The sequence below is a fragment of the Pseudophryne corroboree genome, chromosome 5 (assembly GCF_028390025.1).
Source record: "Pseudophryne corroboree isolate aPseCor3 chromosome 5, aPseCor3.hap2, whole genome shotgun sequence".
Classification (NCBI taxonomy): Eukaryota; Metazoa; Chordata; class Amphibia; order Anura; family Myobatrachidae; genus Pseudophryne; species Pseudophryne corroboree.
In genome coordinates, this window is record NC_086448.1 from 141,189,181 (window position 1) to 141,208,946 (window position 19,766).

General features: G+C 45.4%; 1 protein-coding gene across 1 annotated transcript in view; it reads left to right on the forward strand.

Annotated features, from left to right (window-relative positions):
* Positions 1 to 19,766, forward strand: part of LOC134927385 (ATP-dependent translocase ABCB1-like) — a 943,310-nt gene that overhangs the window by 792,709 nt on the left and 130,835 nt on the right. Inside the window, exons 18-19 of the mRNA XM_063921755.1 lie at positions 2,952 to 3,052; positions 6,627 to 6,767. Coding sequence (XP_063777825.1) covers positions 2,952 to 3,052; positions 6,627 to 6,767 — 242 coding nt within the window. The remainder of the gene's footprint in view (positions 1 to 2,951; positions 3,053 to 6,626; positions 6,768 to 19,766) is intronic.

Here is a 19,766-nt window from a genome sequence, read left to right on the forward strand (position 1 = left end):
TCAAGTCAAGTGGAACTTGATCGGTCAACAGCTCCTCCTTCACATTCTCCCGCAATTGGGGGTGCGAGGAAAAGGCTCAGAATTCCGAGCCCACCCGCTGGCGGTGATGCAGGGCAGTCTGGAGCGACTGCTGATGCTGACATCTGGTCCGGACTGAAGGACCTGCCAACGATTACGGACATGTCGTCTACTGTCACTGCATATGATTCTCTCACCATTGAAAGAATGGTGGAGGATTATATGAGTGATCGCATCCAAGTAGGCACGTCAGACAGTCCGTACGTATACTGGCAGGAAAAAGAGGCAATTTGGAGGCCCTTGCACAAACTGGCTTTATTCTACCTAAGTGGCCCTCCCACAAGTGTGTACTCCGAAAGAGTGTTTAGTGCCGCCGCTCACCTTGTCAGCAATCGGCGTACGAGGTTACTTCCAGAAAATGTGGAGAAGATGATGTTCATTAAAATGAATTATAATCAATTCCTCCGTGGAGACATTCACCAGCAGCAATTGCTTCCACAAAGTACACAGGGAGCTGAGATGGTGGATTCCAGTGGGGACGAATTGATAATCTGTGAGGAGGGGGATGTACACGGTGATATATCGGAGGATGATGATGAGGTGGACATCTTGCCTCTGTAGAGCCAGTTTGTGCAAGGAGAGATTAATTGCTTCTTTTTTGGTGGGGGTCCAAACCAACCCGTCATTTCAGTCACAGTCATGTGGCAGACCCTGTCACTGAAATGATGGGTTGGTTAATGTGTGCATGTCCTGTTTATACAACATAAGGGTGGGTGGGAGGGCCCAAGGACAATTCCATCTTGCACCTCTTTTTTCTTTAATTTTTCTTTGCGTCATGTGCTGTTTGGGGAGTGTTTTTTGGAAGGGCCATCCTGCGTGACAATGCAGTGCCACTCCTAGGTGGGCCAGGTGTTTGTGTCGGCCACTAGGGTCGCTTAGCTTACTCACACAGCTACCTTATTGCGCCTCTTTTTTTCTTTGCGTCATGTGCTGTTTGGGGACTGGGGAGTAGTTTTTTGAAGGGCCAGCCTGCGTGACACTGCAGTGCCTCTCCTAGATGGGCCAGGTGTTTGTGTCGGCCACTAGGGTCGCTTAGGTTACTCACACAGCTACCTCATTGCGCCTCTTTTTTTCTTTGCGTCATGTGCTGTTTGGGGACTGGGGAGTAGTTTTTTGAAGGGCCAGCCTGCGTGACACTGCAGTGCCACTCCTAGATGGGCCAGGTGTTTGTGTCGGCCACTAGGGTCGCTTAGCTTACTCACACAGCCACCTCATTGCGCCTCTTTTTTTCTTTGCGTCATGTGCTGTTTGGGGACTGGGGAGTAGTTTTTTGAAGGGCCAGCCTGCGTGACACTGCAGTGCCACTCCTAGATGGGCCAGGTGTTTGTGTCGGCCACTAGGGTCGCTTAGCTTACTCACACAGCTACCTCATTGCGCCTCTTTTTTTTCTTCTTTGCGTCATGTGCTGTTTGGGGAGTCGTTTTTTTGAAGGGCCATCCTGCGTGACACTGCAGTGCCACTCCTAGATGGGCCTGGTGTTTGGTGTCGGCCACTAGGGTCGCCTAGCTTAGCCATCCAGCGACCTCGGTTCAAATTTTAGGACTAAAAATAATATTGTGAGGTGTGAGGTGTTCAGAATAGACTGAAAATGAGTGTAAATTATGGTTATTGAGGTTAATAATACTATGGGATCAAAATGACCCCCAAATTCAATGATTTAAGCTGTTTTTTAGGGTTTTTTGAAAAAAACACCCGAATCCAAAACACACCCGAATCCGACAAAAAAAATTTGGTGAGGTTTTGGCAAAACGCGTTTGAACCCAAAACACGGCCGCGGAACCGAACCCAAAACCAAAACATAAAACCGAAAATTTTCCGGTGCACATCTCTTGTTTATATATCCCCCAGATAGACCAGCCCTCATTTTTAAATTTTCGGAAATCTGCAGATAAATCTGGTGTGATTTGGTCAGCATGCGATGTGCTCACATTCGATCATCCGATACCACCCGATTTCTGGTCGTAAGGGGCATGCGATAAATCGCAGGATTGTATGCGCATCGAATGCACAAAAGATGCACTATCGATGCGATTTATCTCAAGGTGAGCTTCAAGGGAAATCGGGCCCGATATCTCGTCGAATGCAATCGCACAAGTGTATGGGCACCATAAGTCTCCTTCTGTCTAACAAGATATATCTCATTGTCTTCATTATTTTGTGTCTGCTTATATTTACTAAAAGCCATCTTTTTTACTTTCACAATATTTGCTACTTCTTTCGCAAACCACACTGGCTTTCTTTCCTTGTGTTTTTCCTAACACTTTTGATATAAGGTCTGTTGCCTTTAATATTGCACTTTTTAATGTTTCCCACCTCTCCTGCACTGCTTTCAAGTTCCTCCACTCTGCCAAATAATCGCTTACGCATTTTCCCATCCCTACAAAATCAGCCTTCCCAGAATCCAACACCTTTGTTTTTTTATGGGATGAGTCAGTCTCTGTCTTTATGATGAACCATACTACTTGATGATCACTGGATCCCAGGTTTTCACCCACTTTTACGTCCGATATTCTATCTCCATTTGTAAGTATTAAGTCTAATATTGCGTCTTTCCAAGTGGGCTCCCTCACCAATTGGTGGAGGGATGCTCCCTAAAGGGAATTGAAAATGCCCCTACTTCTAGTGGAACTAGCAACAGACATCTCCCAGTTTACATCAGAAAGTCTCCCATGGTTATTACAGTACCTCTCCTTTTAATGCCATTTTAGTTATGTCCTGTAATAGGTTCTTGTCCAATTATTATAGACTTATTTAACAAATAATAGTTTGTATGTGACTTATGTGCCATCATCATTCATTTGTGAATGTGCAGTTAGGAGATGTCATTTTAATATATAATGTTAATGCTCATTTTTGCCACGTCTCTCCTTCAGATATCAACAGAGGCTGTTGAAAACATCAGGACAGTGGTGTCATTAACAAAAGAAGATGCATTTTATGAAAAATATGAAGCCAGCTTAAGAGGACCATACAGGTTTCTATACAGTATTTATACCCTTCTTCTGATAAATGAATTGCCCAGTTGAATGAAATTGGATGTACCAGTATAAAAAAGCTGTAGTGATAGATTTCATCATTTTGCATACATTGGGCCAGATGCAGTGTCGGACTGGGTATGAAGGGCCCACCGGGGGATGCTGCGGTAGGGGCCCATGTTTATGGGTTGTGGCCAGTATCAAGAGGGGGTGTGGCTAGCCACCACAGATGTTTGGCTAGCTATTAGGGAGTACACAGTCTGGGCCCCTTGATAAATATATATATAGCAAATACTGCTAGTGCATGCATGATAATGTACCAGATTAATAACAGCAACACACTGTAGAAAATACACCTTAGTCCTGTACAGTATAGGTAACATATGCATAGTGTATAACTCAAATGCACAGTCTGGAACCCGTTTTCTAGAGGAGGAGGGCCCCAGGCAGTGGGGCCCACCGGGGGCCTCCCCTGTATCCCTGTGGGTTAGTCTAACCCTGGCTAGATGTTTGCCTTTAGTCTTCACAATTGTTTTAAATATCTTCTCCATCCCTCCTTTTTACATAATAGCTGGTAGCACAGCACAATACTTCACACCAGGGGTAGACTGGCCCACAGAGATACAGGGGAAACCCATTTGGGCCCCACTGTATGAATACAATTTTCTCCAGTGTCCTTGGAACCTATATAGGTATTATAACTTATATGCAGCACGGACGGTGTAATGGTTATTATTAGTGCCTCACAGCACTGAGGACATGGGTTTGATTCCCACCATGGCTCTAACTGTGTGGAGTTTGTATATTCTCCCTGTGCTTGCATGGGTTTCCTCCGGGTACTCCGGTTTCCTCCCAGAATCCAAAAATACACAGGTAGGTTAATTGGCTCCAAACAAAATTAACCCTAATGTGAATGTGTGTGCATGTACATGGGGTAGGGAATATAGATTGTAAGCTCCACTGGGGTAGGGACTGATGTGAGTGGCCAAATATGCTCTGTAAAGCGCTGCAGAATATGTGTGTGCTACATAAATAACTGGTAATAAATAAATAAATATGCTATGCTGAAATCAAATAAATAAAAAAACAAATGCATAAACTAAAATGAGAAACAAATTATATAATTGTACCATTTTTTTAATAACTTTTTGTTTGACCTATTTAACAAAAGGTTTGTGAGTGAATTACTTACTAATAGAATGATTTATTTGACTTGGAAACAAAATGTGTCGGGATGGGTCTTAACTGGCGCTGAGCTGCTTAAGTGTAACAGATTTCTAAATAAATGTCACCACATTTAAAACAAGAAATAGAAAACCAACAATTTGAAATACTGTCAAACACCACTAGCGCTAAGGTAAAATATCACCAAAAACATCCCTTTAGGGCTGAGTGACAGATCCTTTTCCTCTCAGGTGTGTCTCCCGTTCAAGTAGACAGTCTCGGATTCTCAAATATGGATGTCATAGAAAAGATAAAATGAACAACCAATGTGTAGTATGTAATATCACAGCCTAATGATATACATGTGATGTCCTAAAATGAAGTGGATTCAGAGCGTACCCCACTCACACTGGGAGTGGAGATTTCAAGCGTATCAAGGTTTCTTTTATGGCAATATCCTTCATTTATTCATATAGCCACCAGGGTATCAAGGAATAGGGTCACACTTAGACTTAATACTGGTAAAACTCTTGTAGCAGACAGTCGATGCGTACCCCAACACTCACACTTTGTAGGTGTGCTGTAAACATATAAAGGTATCTTTCTCTCTTTCAAGGGTAAGTTGAAACAAATGCGTACCGCCACTCACAATCTGAGACACTGTATGACTCCTATAAAGGTATCTTTCAATTTTCGTGTGAAGGTAACCACTGGGAAGTTCTAGTGTAGTCTCCCGACGTCGATCATAAAGAAATGGAAACAAACCAGTGTGTGATCAATTGTATCTATCAAGAGTGTTCAGCAATTTCCTCCTAGTATGATATCCACCGATTTCAAACACCCTTCAGCACATATGAGCTAATGCGTACCCAGACACTCACACTCTGAAGTTAGGTGGTAACCATATAAAGGTATCTTTTGTGCCTCCCAGCGTAATTAGTGGTAGTTAATATTGCGTACCCTGACTCACAATTTGATGTATTTGGAGGACTCCTATCAAGGTATCTTTAGACTTCAGGTGGCCCATGCAGCTTAAATATTCAGATCATGTATTTCTCCGTTAACCCCAAAAAAGAAAAAATGGATGCTCTTACCACAATGAGTAAAAGAAAAGGGGTTACAGATTTTATTTAACAATACATGCCGTGAAATAAAAGTAGGGACAACCATGCACAATGATGCACTGGGTAAATACACATGGATAAAAACAGCAAAGAGAGATGACACACTCTTGCAAAAAAACTTATCATAAAAAGTAAAACAACAAAGTACAAGATAAAAAAATCCGGATAAAACAGCTACTCACACTCCTGTAAATCAACGCGTTTCAGCCCACATCTGGGCCTTTATCAAGATACCCCTTTTCTTTTACTCATTGTGGTAAGAGCATCCATTTTTTCTTTTTTGGGGTTAACGGAGAAATACATGATCTGAATATTTAAGCTGCATGGGCCACCTGAAGTCTAAAGATACCTTGATAGGAGTCCTCCAAATACATCAAATTGTGAGTCAGGGTACGCAATATTAACTACCACTAATTACGCTGGGAGGCACAAAAGATACCTTTATATGGTTACCACCTAACTTCAGAGTGTGAGTGTCTGGGTACGCATTAGCTCATATGTGCTGAAGGGTGTTTGAAATCGGTGGATATCATACTAGGAGGAAATTGCTGAACACTCTTGATAGATACAATTGATCACACACTGGTTTGTTTCCATTTCTTTATGATCGACGTCGGGAGACTACACTAGAACTTCCCAGTGGTTACCTTCACACGAAAATTGAAAGATACCTTTATAGGAGTCATACAGTGTCTCAGATTGTGAGTGGCGGTACGCATTTGTTTCAACTTACCCTTGAAAGAGAGAAAGATACCTTTATATGTTTACAGCACACCTACAAAGTGTGAGTGTTGGGGTACGCATCGACTGTCTGCTACAAGAGTTTTACCAGTATTAAGTCTAAGTGTGACCCTATTCCTTGATACCCTGGTGGCTATATGAATAAATGAAGGATATTGCCATAAAAGAAACCTTGATACGCTTGAAATCTCCACTCCCAGTGTGAGTGGGGTACGCTCTGAATCCACTTCATTTTAGGACATCACATGTATATCATTAGGCTATGATATTACATACTACACATTGGTTGTTCATTTTATCTTTTCTATGACATCCATATTTGAGAATCCGAGACTGTCTACTTGAACGGGAGACACACCTGAGAGGAAAAGGATCTGTCACTCAGCCCTAAAGGGATGTTTTTGGTGATATTTTACCTTAGCGCTAGTGGTGTTTGACAGTATTTCAAATTGTTGGTTTTCGATTTATTTGACTTGTTAATTTATTCTCATGTTTCAATATCAAATGGCACCAACATGTATTTAATATTTTTCGTTTCTATTAGGAATGCCCTTCGGAAAGCATGCTTTCATGCACTGACATATGCAGTTGCTCAATCCATGAGCTACTTTATTAATGCAGCTATATTTAGGTTTGCGGCCTGGCTCGTGGCACATTGTTACATGCAACCTGAAAATGTCTTTGTGTAAGTATTTGATTTATCAACTTTGTTACTTTCTTGCAAAAAAATTTGCCAATACTTTTCTAAAATAATGTCCAACAGTTGTTTACTAGATGGTAGTTACCAGGGGAATAGTAAGTGGGACAGCAGCTGCTACAGGGCTCACATCTGAGGAGGCCAGGTTGTATGTACTGTAGCTGCTCCCATTACATATTTAGGTCCCGCTGCATTCGTGGGAGAATGGTGCAGGTCAAGGCTTGTAAAGTGTGATTAGGGGTTCAGCAGACACTGTAGTAATAAGAGCCGTAAATGTCATCATAACACTCATACAGAATATACATAGGCAAACGCGGGGGGGGGGGGGGGGGGTTCTGGTTGCCCAGAAACCCCCCTGCTCTTGGCAAGTGGCTCAAATTATGGCAACAATAGCAATGGTATATAGTACGATTACTAGAACTGTTGCCACGTCATGCGGTTTAAGAGACAGAGCAGAGCTGCTGCACATGCCCAGTGGTAGCAGCTTTTTCTACCAAGTTTGCTGTGTGTGGATCTGAGTCCTCAGTCAGTGCACTGGACCAGAGAGTAGCTTGCAGGTAGAAGAGACAGGAGCTTTACCATTAAGTGGGAGAATGTGTGCTTAGAAAGTGCAGTACTGGTTCTATTATGTTTGTGTATTTATTATTGTATGTTTAACCTTTTCCTAACCACTTATCTTATTTATATGATTTAAATATGCTTGATGCAGCCTATACTGTAGACAATGTGAAGTGTTAAATATTAATGCTGTATTCCATACAGTGTCCAGTGTGTACAAAGACCAATGTTTACATCAATGTCCAGAGTCATTACTAGGTTTTTCTACCCCCCCCCTCACACACACACACTGCACCTGCTCCAATCTTCTGCAGAGAAGGAGATTGTGGATTGCATTTGGAAACCCCCTTCTAGAAATCCTGCGTTTGCCACTGATATAGGACCATAAATGTAATGCCCTTTATACTGTATATACTGTACACCCATCAGCCATTAAATTTAAACAACTGACAGGTGAAGTAAATTACATTGATTATCCTATTGCAATGACACCTGCCTAGGATTTTATTAGGCAGCAAGTGAACAGTCAGCTCTTGAAGTTGATGTGATGGATGCAGGAAAACTGGACAAGTGTAAGGATCTGATCAACTTTGACAAGGGCTAAATAGTAATAGCTACATGACTGGGTCAGAGTATCTCCCTAACAGCAAATCTTGTCAGGTGTTCCCAGTATGGTGTTAGTACCTACAAAAAAGTGGGCCAAGGAAAGATAACCTGTGAACCCTCAATGGGTCATGGGCGCTCAGGGCTCGCTGATGTGCTTGGTGAGCGAAGGCTAGTAAATGTTGGCTATTACAGAAAGGTGTCAGAACACACAATGCAATGCAGACTGCTGCATATATGCAACAAATGTTCATAAAATATAGAGAATACAGCCTGGAGTGTCTATAATATATATGGCCGAACGTGGTCAAATACCATATGCATCCCATATATAGGAGTTGTGAGTGCAGTGAAACAGTGCCTTTTATATAGATGTATACTGTGTATATATAAGCTGACTATACATGTTTATTTTAGCAATATCGCTTAAAACAAATGTTACAGAAGACCCAGAAATGGCAATATTCATATCACAGGCCCGTTTCTTCTTGGGAGAAGAGTTTGAAAATATATAATTTCTCTATATCAATTAATCAGACACAATTTAGACACTGTCCCCTGACATACACCAAATTTACATGCACCCAGTACCAATAAGCCTGCCAAATTCCACTAATGCACCTCCTCCCTCGGCAACTGTGTGCCATCAACACATTGGCAAAGGACTCAGTACAATATGAGGAACAAGGTCTGCACTTTATATTGATGCCAATCAAGGAGATTGTGATGGTGTCTTTGGGCTGAGTGGTATCCCCAATATTTGTTCCCCCTGCCGCACCTATGGGCAATCTTGACTATGAAGGATACAACTTCCTATATATGTAATTTAAAAATGTGTGGATACCGAACTTGAATGTCTTAAAATGGATCTCTAGTGGAGCGAGATCGTTGGCTTCTACTTGAGGGTTTAAATTTATTACCCCTCTCTGAATTACAATGGAAGTTCCCCCTGCCTGGGTCTGAGCTTCTTTACTACTTCCAAATTCAGCATTGGTGGAAAACTGTATCCACACAGTCCAGCTCAACACATCCTCTAACCCAAAAAAGGAGATTTATGGTAGACTTAACATTGTTAAATCTCTTCCTGCGAGGTACATTGGTTCCACAGGGAAAACATCGGGATGCAGAGATAGATGTTGATCCACAGGCACCAACAGGCTAAAGCTTTAGACTGTCCCAGGATGCATTGGGGCCTCCTCTATAACCCTGCCTCTAGGCACTGGAGCTCAGTTTCATTAACCAGTCCAATGCAGGAGCAGGTAAAAGAGAAGGCAGATGTTAGTCACATAGAGCCATGTTCTCATGACAGGAGAAGGGACCAGCAGCTAATGCCATACAAACCCATAGACGTTAGGTGCGTCCGGGCAGACGCCCTGTGGAACCAATGTACCTGTCACAACTGAGGGTCTGGGCTGACAGGAGGAAGCCTCAGTTGTAGGGGCTGGGATAAACTTAAACATAGAAGATTTAATCAGACCCCTGGACATGTAAGTGTAGTGAAGAAGGATCATCCGAAGGTGTGACCATGACAACTAGGGTTTAAAAGTCAATAAAAGTTTTATTAACAAGTTCCGTATTTTACACAGCAGTAGTAAAAGAATAAGCAGTGATAAGATGGTACAGTTCCTGGATAACTATAAACTTGGCTGGAGCCACAGAGCACTGGTAGGATATGGATCAGATGTTAGAGTCCCATAGATGGATTGTCCTTACCCGGCCTGTCTGTAGTAGTGAGGGTAACCGAGGAACACGTCAGCAGATGTAATACTTGGAGCTGGATCACTGTAGCTGAAAGGACTGCTGTGGATGCTGGATAGGACCAGCCAGATGATGAAAACACGGAGTAGATGCTGGATGGAACCAGCCAGGTGATAGGATGAAGCTAGGGAGCGTGGATACTGAAAAGATGAAAGGTGGATACCGATGGTTTGTGGATACTGGTGGTATGTAGGTATCCGCTGGAAAAACACAGCTGGAAGCAGATGGTTTGTAGCTGGAAGCTGGAATAGTCACGGAGGACTGCAGAGTCAGGCTGCACCGCAAGATGGAAAGCAGGTGCGGGTCTCTTAGTGGCTGCTGGAAACAGGAGCTGGAAACCTGGAGAAACAATCACAGGAGAGAGAGACTGGAACAAGGTTTGACAACCAAAGCACTGACGCCTTCCTGCCCCAGGCACAGGATACTTATACCTGCAGCAAGGCAGGCATTGGCTGGACAATTATGCAGATTCCAGAAGCAGCGGATTGGAGGAAACTGAGGCAAGTGACAGAAACCAACATGGCTGCGCCCATGTTAGCACTTCGAGGGAAACTTAAGTTGTGGAGATTCAGCAGTAATGGCGGCGCAGACCGCGGAGGGCAGGAGACGTCACACTGGCAACCTGCATTCTGGAACCTCATGGATGACAGCGGAGGTCGCGGCAGACATGAAACGCCACACTGACAATCTGTACTCTGGAAACTCAGGAGCGGCGGCGGAGACGCAGACTCCGCAGACGCTGGAGACGCCAAACGTGATGCTGCAGTGACAGCCTCTCAGAGTGACAGGAGGGAGATGTAGAGTATGGACATCAGTAACACAGGTGAGAACCGGCCCTGGAACGCTGAGCCAGCCTCAGGAGACATGTAAATGGCAAATAATGGCGTCCAGATACCCGGATCGTGACAGTACCTTGCTGAAAGAGATTTAACAATGGTAAGTCTATCATAAATCTCCATTTCTGCAGCGGGGTACATTGGTTTATACAGGGAAAACATTGGGGATGTCCTAAAGCAATTCCTCATGGGAGGGGAAACATTGTTAGGGATGTCCTAAAGCAGTTCCTCATGGGAGGGGACGCGTCGTAGTGGGTGTTAGGACCCGGCATTCAAAGGAAGCATCCTGGGAGGCGAAAGTATCAAAGGCATAGAACCTAATGAATGTGTTCACTGAGGACTACGTAGCCGCCTTTGCACAATTGTTCAGCGGGCCACCCAAGAAGGTCCAACAGACTGAGTAGAATGGGCTTTCATAGCAGCAGGAGCTGGAAGACCAGCCTGTGCATATGATTATGCAAACACCATTAAACTCCATCTGGCCAGTATATCCTTGTTCATAGGCCAGCTACATTTGTGAAAACCAAAAAGGTACAAAAAGGGTATCTGACCTCCTAAAAGAGGCAGTCCGCTCCACATAAATACGGAGAGTCTGTACCACATCCAAAGACTGCTCTATGGAGGACAAACCAGAAGAGATAAAAGCAGGAACCACAATCTCTTGGTTAAGATGGAAAGATGACACCACCTTAGGTTGATAACCAGGGCGAGTTCTAAAAACTTCCCGGTCACGGTGAATAATCAGAAAGGGTGGATGACAGGAAAAAGCACCTAAGTCAGACACCCTTCCTGGCAGAGGAAATAGCCAGTAGGAACAGGACCTTGACTGTGAGCCATGTAAGGCCACTGACTCAAGAGGTTCAAATGGAGACTCTGGCAGGGCATTCAGGACAACAGAGATATCCCATGGAGCCACAGGAGGGACATAGGGAGGCTGAATCTGTAAAATACCCTGAGTGAACAGATTTTTCTCTGAAACCACACCGACAAGGCAGAGATATGAACCTTGAGGGAGGCCAGACAATGGCCTAAATACAGGCCTTGTTGTAAAAAAGGCTGAAGTCTGAAAGTACTGAATTTGTAAGCATCGTAATTCTTAGTAGCACACCAGGTGAAGTAAGAATTCCAGACCCTGTAATATATCCGTGCAGATGCCGGTTTGCGGGCTTTCAGCAGAGTTTGGATAACCGCCTCAGAGAATCCTTTGGCCCTTAGGAGTGAAGCTTCAAGAGCCACGCCATCAAAGCCTGCCTGGCCAGGTCTGGGCAGAGACAAGGGCCCTGAACGAGGAGGTCTGGGCATTTAGTAAGTAGAAGAGGACGCTCTATCGATAGACCCTGCCGTCTGGGCCATCCTGGAGTCACTAGAAGTAGTATTCCTCCTTCTTGTTTGAACTTCCGTAGTACCCTGCGCAGGAGTGACACTGGAGGGAACACGTATGGCAGCCGAAAGTTCCATGGAATTGCCAATGCGTCCACAAACGCTTTTTGAGGATCCCTGGTTCTTGATCCGAAGACCGTAACTTTGTGATTGTGTCGAGATTCCATCAGGTATACATCTGGTAGGCCCCACTTGTCCACTGGGAGTTGAATGACTTCCTGAGGAAGACTTCACTCTCCGGCATGCACGTCCTGCCGACTGAGTTGAGGACACCCGGAATGAACACTGCCGATATTGCTGGCAGATGGCGTTCTGCCCAACGAAGGATTTTTTACACTTCTATCATTGCCATGCAGCTTCGAGTGCCGCCTTAGTGATTTACATATGCCACCATGGTGGCGTTGTCTGACCGTACTCGAACAGGCATGTTCTGTAACATAGGCAGGGAGAGAGACAAAGCATTGAACACTGCCCTGCAATTCCAGAATGTTTATCGGGAGGAGTGATTCCTCCTTGGTTCACCGACCCTGGAAAAAGTGTTGCTCCATCACCGCGCCCCATCCCTTCAGACTGGTGTGTGTAGTCAGTAGAACCCAGTTGGGGATCCAGATGGGATGGCCCCTGCTTAACTGCTGGTCCTGTAACCGCCAGCTCAGTGGCAGACGAACCTCCGGAGTCCAAGAAATCATGTGAGATCTGATCCGATGAGGTAGGCAGTCCCACTTGGAAAGGATTAAACCTCTGCAGAGGGTGAGAATGAAATTGAATGTATTCTACCATGTCAAAAGCCGACACCATCAGGCTTAGTATTTGCATCGGCGAGTGTATGGACACTCTTGGGTGAGAGAGGAAGTATCTGATCCTGTCCTGAAGTTACAGGACCTTCTCTAGAGACAGAAACAGCCCTTCACTGTGTGTGTTCAGCAGTGCCCCCAGGTGCACCATGCCTCGACCAGGGACCAGCGAGGACTTCTTCCAGTTAATGAGCCACCTGTGGGCTTGTAGGAAGTTTACCGTCAGTTGTAGATAACTGAGGAGGACATCGTGGGAGATTGTGTCACACACCAGAGGCAGCGGCCGCCACGCTTACCCCTGCGTGTCTGCTGGTCCGTCTGGCGGCCCCCGCCTCCGGCGGTCGTCGGGTCTCGGCGTCTGGCTGGCGCTGCTCCCGGCGGTTCCCCGGAGTGTGGTCGCCGCCATTGCACCCGGCATCACGTGGGCGGGGAGCGGGTGGCGTCACAGAACCACTCCACCAATCCTGTTAGGGCGGGAGATTCAAAATCAGACGCGGGGCAGAGCCCCGTCGCCTGAGTAACGTCGCTTTTCCAGAGGTGATCTCCAGTGCTCCTGTGACCGCTGTGCTATCTCCTAGAGTTTCCAGCATCCAGTCAACTTTCCCAGCATATCGTTCTGCTTGCTCACCAAGTCTCCAGTGTCTTTAAACAGCGCTCATAAGTTCTTCAATCATCAGTGTCTTTGAACATTGCTCACAAAATCTTCAGTGCCTTTTATCATCGCTCACAAGTTCTTCATTCATCTGTGTCTTTTTCATCGCTCACAAGTTCTTCATTCACCAGTGTCTTCATCATCGCTCACAAGTTCTTCATTTATCAGTGTCTTTATCATCGCTCACAAGTTCTTCAATCATCAGTGTCTTTAAACATTGCTCACAAAATCATCAGTGTCTTTAAACATCGCTCACAAGTTCTTCAATCATCAGTGTCTTTAAACATCGCTCACAAGTTCTTCAGTCATCAGTGTCTTTAAACATTGCTCACAAAATCTTCAGTGTCTTTAAACATCGCTCACAAGTTCCTCAATCATCAGTGTCTTTAAACATCGCTCACAAGTTCTTCAGTCATCAGAGTTTCTAAAACATCGCTCACAAATTCTTCAGTATCTTTTAACATCGCTGACTAGCTCTTCATTCACCAGTGACTTTAAACATCACTCACAAATTATTTAGTATCTTTCATAATCGTCCACAAGTGCTTTATTTATGTATCTCTAAACATCGCTCACAAATTCTTCAGTAGCTTTGGACATTGCCCACAAGTTCTCTTTCTTCCATGTGTTGCTGTATTGCTCAATTCCCAAAATAAAGTTCTTCAGCATTTTTTCATCAAACATAATTGTCAGAGTCCTGTATGAGGAAAACCTATATCCGGCCTTCTCTGCTCCGACCCAGCTGTGGTTCCTCTTCCCAACCATCGGAGAAGCCCCCGAGTTCACAACACTCCCAATCCAGGTCAGTGACAGTATACTCAGGCCCCATGGATCCGGGGGATCGGAACCCAGAGGCAAGCGCCATCCAGGATTTAGTTTCCCGAGTTCAGAGTCAGGAGGCGGCACAGGGCCAGGTGATGCAGTATCTCCAGGAATTATCCAGCCGACTGGATCAAATTCAGGCTTCTCTGGCTTCAGTAGTTCCGGCTCCAGCTCCAGTGCCCGCTCCAGTGGTTGCCCCTTGATATGTTCAATCCTTGTCTGGAACTAGGTCATGCCTTCAACTTCCCCACGGATCGGTCCAAGGTGACGTACATTATTTCCTTGCTGGAAGGTTCAGCATTGGATTGGGTGTCACCATTGTGGGAGCGAACTGACCCTTTGGTTTCTAGTTACACCTATTTCAATGCGTCATTTCGAAGGATCTTTGATGAGCCCGGCAGAACGTCCGCTGCTTCTTCAGACTTGCTCCGAGTCCGACAAGGCTTCCGTTCAGTGGGGCAGTATGTGATTCATTTTCCAGACCATAGTTTCAGAACTACGCTGGAATAATGATGCTCTCCAGGCTGCTTTTTGGAACGGGCTCTCCGAAAGCCTAAAGGACGAACTGATGACTAGGGATCTTCCAGATTCCTTAGAACAGTTGATCTCACTCTGTGTAAAGTAGTGATGAGCGGGTTTGGTTCCTCGGAAACCGAACCCCCCCGAACTTCACCCATTTTACACGGGTCCGAGGCATACTCGGATTCTCCCGTATGTCTCGGTTAATCCGAGCGCGCCCGAACGTCATCATCCCGCTGTTGGATTCTCACGAGATTTGTATTCTATATAAGGAGCCGCGCATCGCCGCCATTTTCACTCGTGCATTGGAAATGTTAGGGAGAGGACGTGGCTGGCGTCCTCTCTGTTTATTAATGTTGCTGCAATATTCGTGCTTATTGCTTAATTGTGGGGACTGGGGAGCAGCTGTATTATGTAGGAGGAGTACAGTGCAGAGTTTTGCTGACCAGTGACCACCAGTATACATTGTCTGCCTGAAAAATGCTCCATATCTGTGCTCAGAGTGCTGCATATATCTGTGCTCACACTGCTTTATTGTGGGGACTGGGGACCAGCAGTATTATATAGGAGGAGTACAGTGCAGAGTTTTGCTGACCAGTGACCACCAGTATACGTTGTCTGCCTGAAAAACGCTCCATATCTGTGCTCAGTGTGCTGCATATATCTGTGCTCACACTGCTTTATTGTGGGGAATGGGGACCAGCAGTATTATATAGGAGGAGTACAGTGCAGAGTTTTGCTGACCAGTGACCACCAGTATACATTGTCTGCCTGAAAAACGCTCCTTATCTGTGCTCAGTGTGCTGCATATATCTGTGCTCACACTGCTTTATTGTGGGGACTGGGGACTAGCAGTATTATATAGGAGGAGTACAGTGCAGAGTTTTCCTGACCAGTGACCACTAGTATTATACGTTCTCTGCCTGAAAAACGCTCCATATCTGTGCTGCATTGTAGTATATAGTAGGAGTACAGTGAATAATTTTGCTGACCACCAGTATATAATATATAGGAGTACGGTACAGAAGGCCACTGCTCTACCTACCTCTGTGTCGTGAAGTATACTATCCATCCATACCTGTGGTGCATTTCAGTTTTGCACAGTTTGCGGACCACCAGTATATAATATATAGCAGTACGGTACAGTAGGCCACTGCTCTACCTACCTCTGTGTCGTCAAGTATACTATCCATCCATACCTGTGGTGCATTTAAGTTTTGCACAGTTTGCTGACCACCAGTATATAATATATAGCAGTACGGTACAGTAGGCCACTGCTCTACCTACCTCTGTGTTGTCAAGTATACTATCCATCTAGATTCTATACCTGTGGTGCATTTTAGTTTTGCAGTTTGCTGACAGTGACCACCAGTATATATAGCAGTACGGTACGGAAGGCCACTGCTCTACCTACCTCTGTGTCGTCAAGTATACTATCCATCTAGATTCTATACATGTGGTGCATTTTAGTTTTGCAGTTTGCTGACAGTGACCACCAGTATATATAGCAGTACGGTAAGGAAGGCCACTGCTCTACCTACCTTTGTGTCGTCAAGTATACTATCCATCTAGATTCTATACCTGTGGTGCATTTTAGTTTTGCAGTTTGCTGACAGTGACCACCAGTATATATAGCAGCACGGTACGGAAGGCCACTGCTCTACCTACCTCTGTGTCATCAAGTATACTATCCATCCATACCTGTGGTGCATTTCAGATGTGCGCAGTATATATAGTAGTAGGCCATTGCTATTGATACTGGCATATAATTCCACACATTAAAAAATGGAGAACAAAAATGTAGAGGTTAAAATAGGGAAAGATCAAGATCCACTTCCACCTCGTGCTGAAGCTGCTGCCACCAGTCATGGCCGAGACAATGAAATGCCATCAAAGTCGTCTGCCAAGGCCGATGCCCAATGTCATAGTAGAGAGCATGTAAAATCCAAAAAATAAAAGATCAGTAAAATGACCCAAAAATCAAAATTAAAAGCGTCTGATGAGAAGCGTAAACTTGCCAATATGCCATTTACGACACGGAGTGGCAAGGAACGGCTGAGGCCCTGGCCTATGTTCATGGCTAGTGGTTCAGATTCACATAAGGATGGAAGCACTCATCCTCTCGCTAGAAAAATGAAAAGACTTAAGCTGGCAAAAAGCACAGCAAAGAACTGTGCGTTCTTCTAAATCACAAATCCCCAAGGAGAGTCCAATTGTGTCATTTGCGATGCCTGACATTCCCAACACTGGACGGGAAGAGCTTGCGCCTTCTACCATTTGCACGCCCCCTGCAAGTGCTGGAAGGAGCACCCGCAGTCCAGTTCCTGATAGTCAAATTAAAGATGTCAATGTTGAAGTACACCAGGATGAGGATATGGGTGTTGCTGGCGCTGGGGAGGAAATTGACAAGGAGGATTCTGATGGTGAGGTGGTTTGTTTAAGTCAGGCACCCGGGTGAGACACCTGTTGTCCGTGGGACGAATATGGCCATTGACATGCCTGGTCAAAATACAAAAGAAATCACCTCTTCGGTGTGGAATTATTTCAACACAAATGCGGACAACAGGTGTCAAGCCGTGTGATGCCTTTGTCAAGCTGTAATAAGTAGGGGTAAGGACGTTAACCACCTAGGAACATCCTCCCTTATACGTCACCTGGACCACATTCATCATAATTCAGTGACAAGTTCAAAAACTTTGGATGACAGCGGAAGCAGTCCACTGACCACTAAATCCCTTCCTCTTGTAACCAAGCTCCTGCAAACCACACCACCAACTCCCTCAGTGTCAATTCCACCTTACACAGGAAAGCCAATAGTCCTGCAGGCCATGTCACTGGCAAGTCTGACGAGTCCTCTCCTGCCTGGGATTCCTTCGATGCATCCTTGAGTGTAACGCCTACTGCTGCTGGCGCTGCTGTTGTTGCTGCTGGGAGTCGATCGTCATCCCAGAGGGGAAGTCGGAAGACCACTTGTACTACTTCCATTAAGCAATTGACTGTCCAACAGTCCTTTGCGAGGAAGATGAAATATCACAGCAGTCATCCTGCTGCAAAGCGGATAACTCAGGTCTTGTCAGCCTGGGTGATGAGAAACGTGTGTACGGTATCCACCGTTAATTCACAGGTAACTAAAGACTTGATTGAGGTACTGTGTCCCCGGTACCAAATACCATCTAGGTTCCATTTCTCTAGGCAGGCGATACCGAAAATGTACACAGACGTCAGAAAAAGAGTCACCAGTGTCCTAAAAAATACAGTTGTACCCAATGTCCACTTAACCACGGACATGTGGACAAGTTGAGCAGGGCAGACTCAGGACTATATGACTGTGACAGCCCACTAAGTAGATGTATTGCCTCCCGCAGCAAGAACAGCAGCGGCGGCACCAGTAGCAGCATCTCGCAAACGCCAACTTGTTCCTAGGCAGGCTACGCTTTGTATCACTGCTTTCCATAAGAGGCACACAGCTGACAACCTCTTATGGAAACTGAGGAACATCATCGCAGAATGGCTTACCCCAATTGGACTCTCCTGGGGATTTGTGACATCGGACAACGCCAGCAATATTGTGCGTGCATTACATCTGGACAAATTCCAGCACGTTCCATGTTTTGCACATACATTGAATTTGGTGGTGCAGAATTATTTAAAAAACGACAGGGGCGTGCAAGAGATGCTGTCGGTGGCCCGAAGAATTGCGGGACACTTTCGGCATTCAGCCACTGCGTGCCGAAGACTGGAGCACAAGCAAACAGTTCTGAACCTGCCCTGCCATCATCTGAAGCAAGAGGTGGTAACGAGGTGGAATTCAACCCTCTATATGCTTCAGAGGATGGAGGATCAGCAAAAGGCCATTCAAGCCTATACATCTGCCCACGATATAGGCAAAGGAGGGGGAATGCACCTGACTCAAGCGCAGTGGAGAATGATTTCAACGTTGTGCAAGGTTCTGCAACCCTTTGAACTTGACACACATGAAGTCAGTTCAGACACTGCCAGCCTGAGTCAGGTCATTCCCCTCATCAGGCTTTTGCAGAAGAAGCTGGAGACATTGAAGGAGGAGCTAAAACAGAGCAATTCCGCTAGGCATGTTGGACTTGTGGATGGAGCCCTTAATTCACTTAAGCAGGATTCACGGGTGGTCAATCTGTTGAAATCAGAGCACTACATTTTGGCACCGTGCTCGATCCTAGATTTAAAACCTACGTTGTATCTCTCTTTCCAGCAGACACAAGTCTGCAGAGGTTTAAAGACCTGCTGGTGAGAAAATTGTCAAGTCAAGCGGAACGTGACCCGTCAACAGCTCCACCTTCACATTCTCCCGCAACTGGGGGTGCGAGGAAAAGGCTAAGAATTTCCGAGCCCACCAGCTGGCGGTGATGCAGAGCAGTCTGGAGCAAGTGCTGACATCTGATCCGGACTGAAGGACCTGCCAACGATTACTGACATGTCATCTACTGTCACTGCATATGATTCTGTCACCATTGAAAGAATGGTGGAGGATTATATGAGTGACCGCATCCAAGTGGGCACGTCAGACAGTCCGTACGTATACTGGCAGGAAAAAGAGGCAATTTGGAGGCCCTTGCACAAACTGGCTTTATTCTACCTAAGTTACCATCCCTCCAGTGTGAACTCCGAAAGAGTGTTTAGTGCAGCCGCTCACCTTGTCAGCAATCGGCGTACGAAGTTACTTCCAGAAAATGTGGAGAAGATGATGTTCATCAAAATGAATTATAATCAATTCCTCAGTGGAGACATTTACCAGCAATTGCCTCCAGAAAGTGCACAGGGATCTGAGATGGTGGATTCCAGTGGGGAGGAATTAATAATCTGTGAGGAGGGGGATGTACACAGCAGTGCCGTAACTAGCAGTGTGCGAAGTGTGCCTTGCACACAGCGCACTTTGCCTGGGGGCGCAACCAGCCACTGCAGTGATTCGAAATTACCCTTCCTCTACATCTACCCAAGGCCGGCGCCACCAATAGGCAGCATTAGGCAGCTGCCTATTGACGCCGGCTACTGGAGGGCGGCACGCACGTTGGAGAATGCTTTCTTTATTATT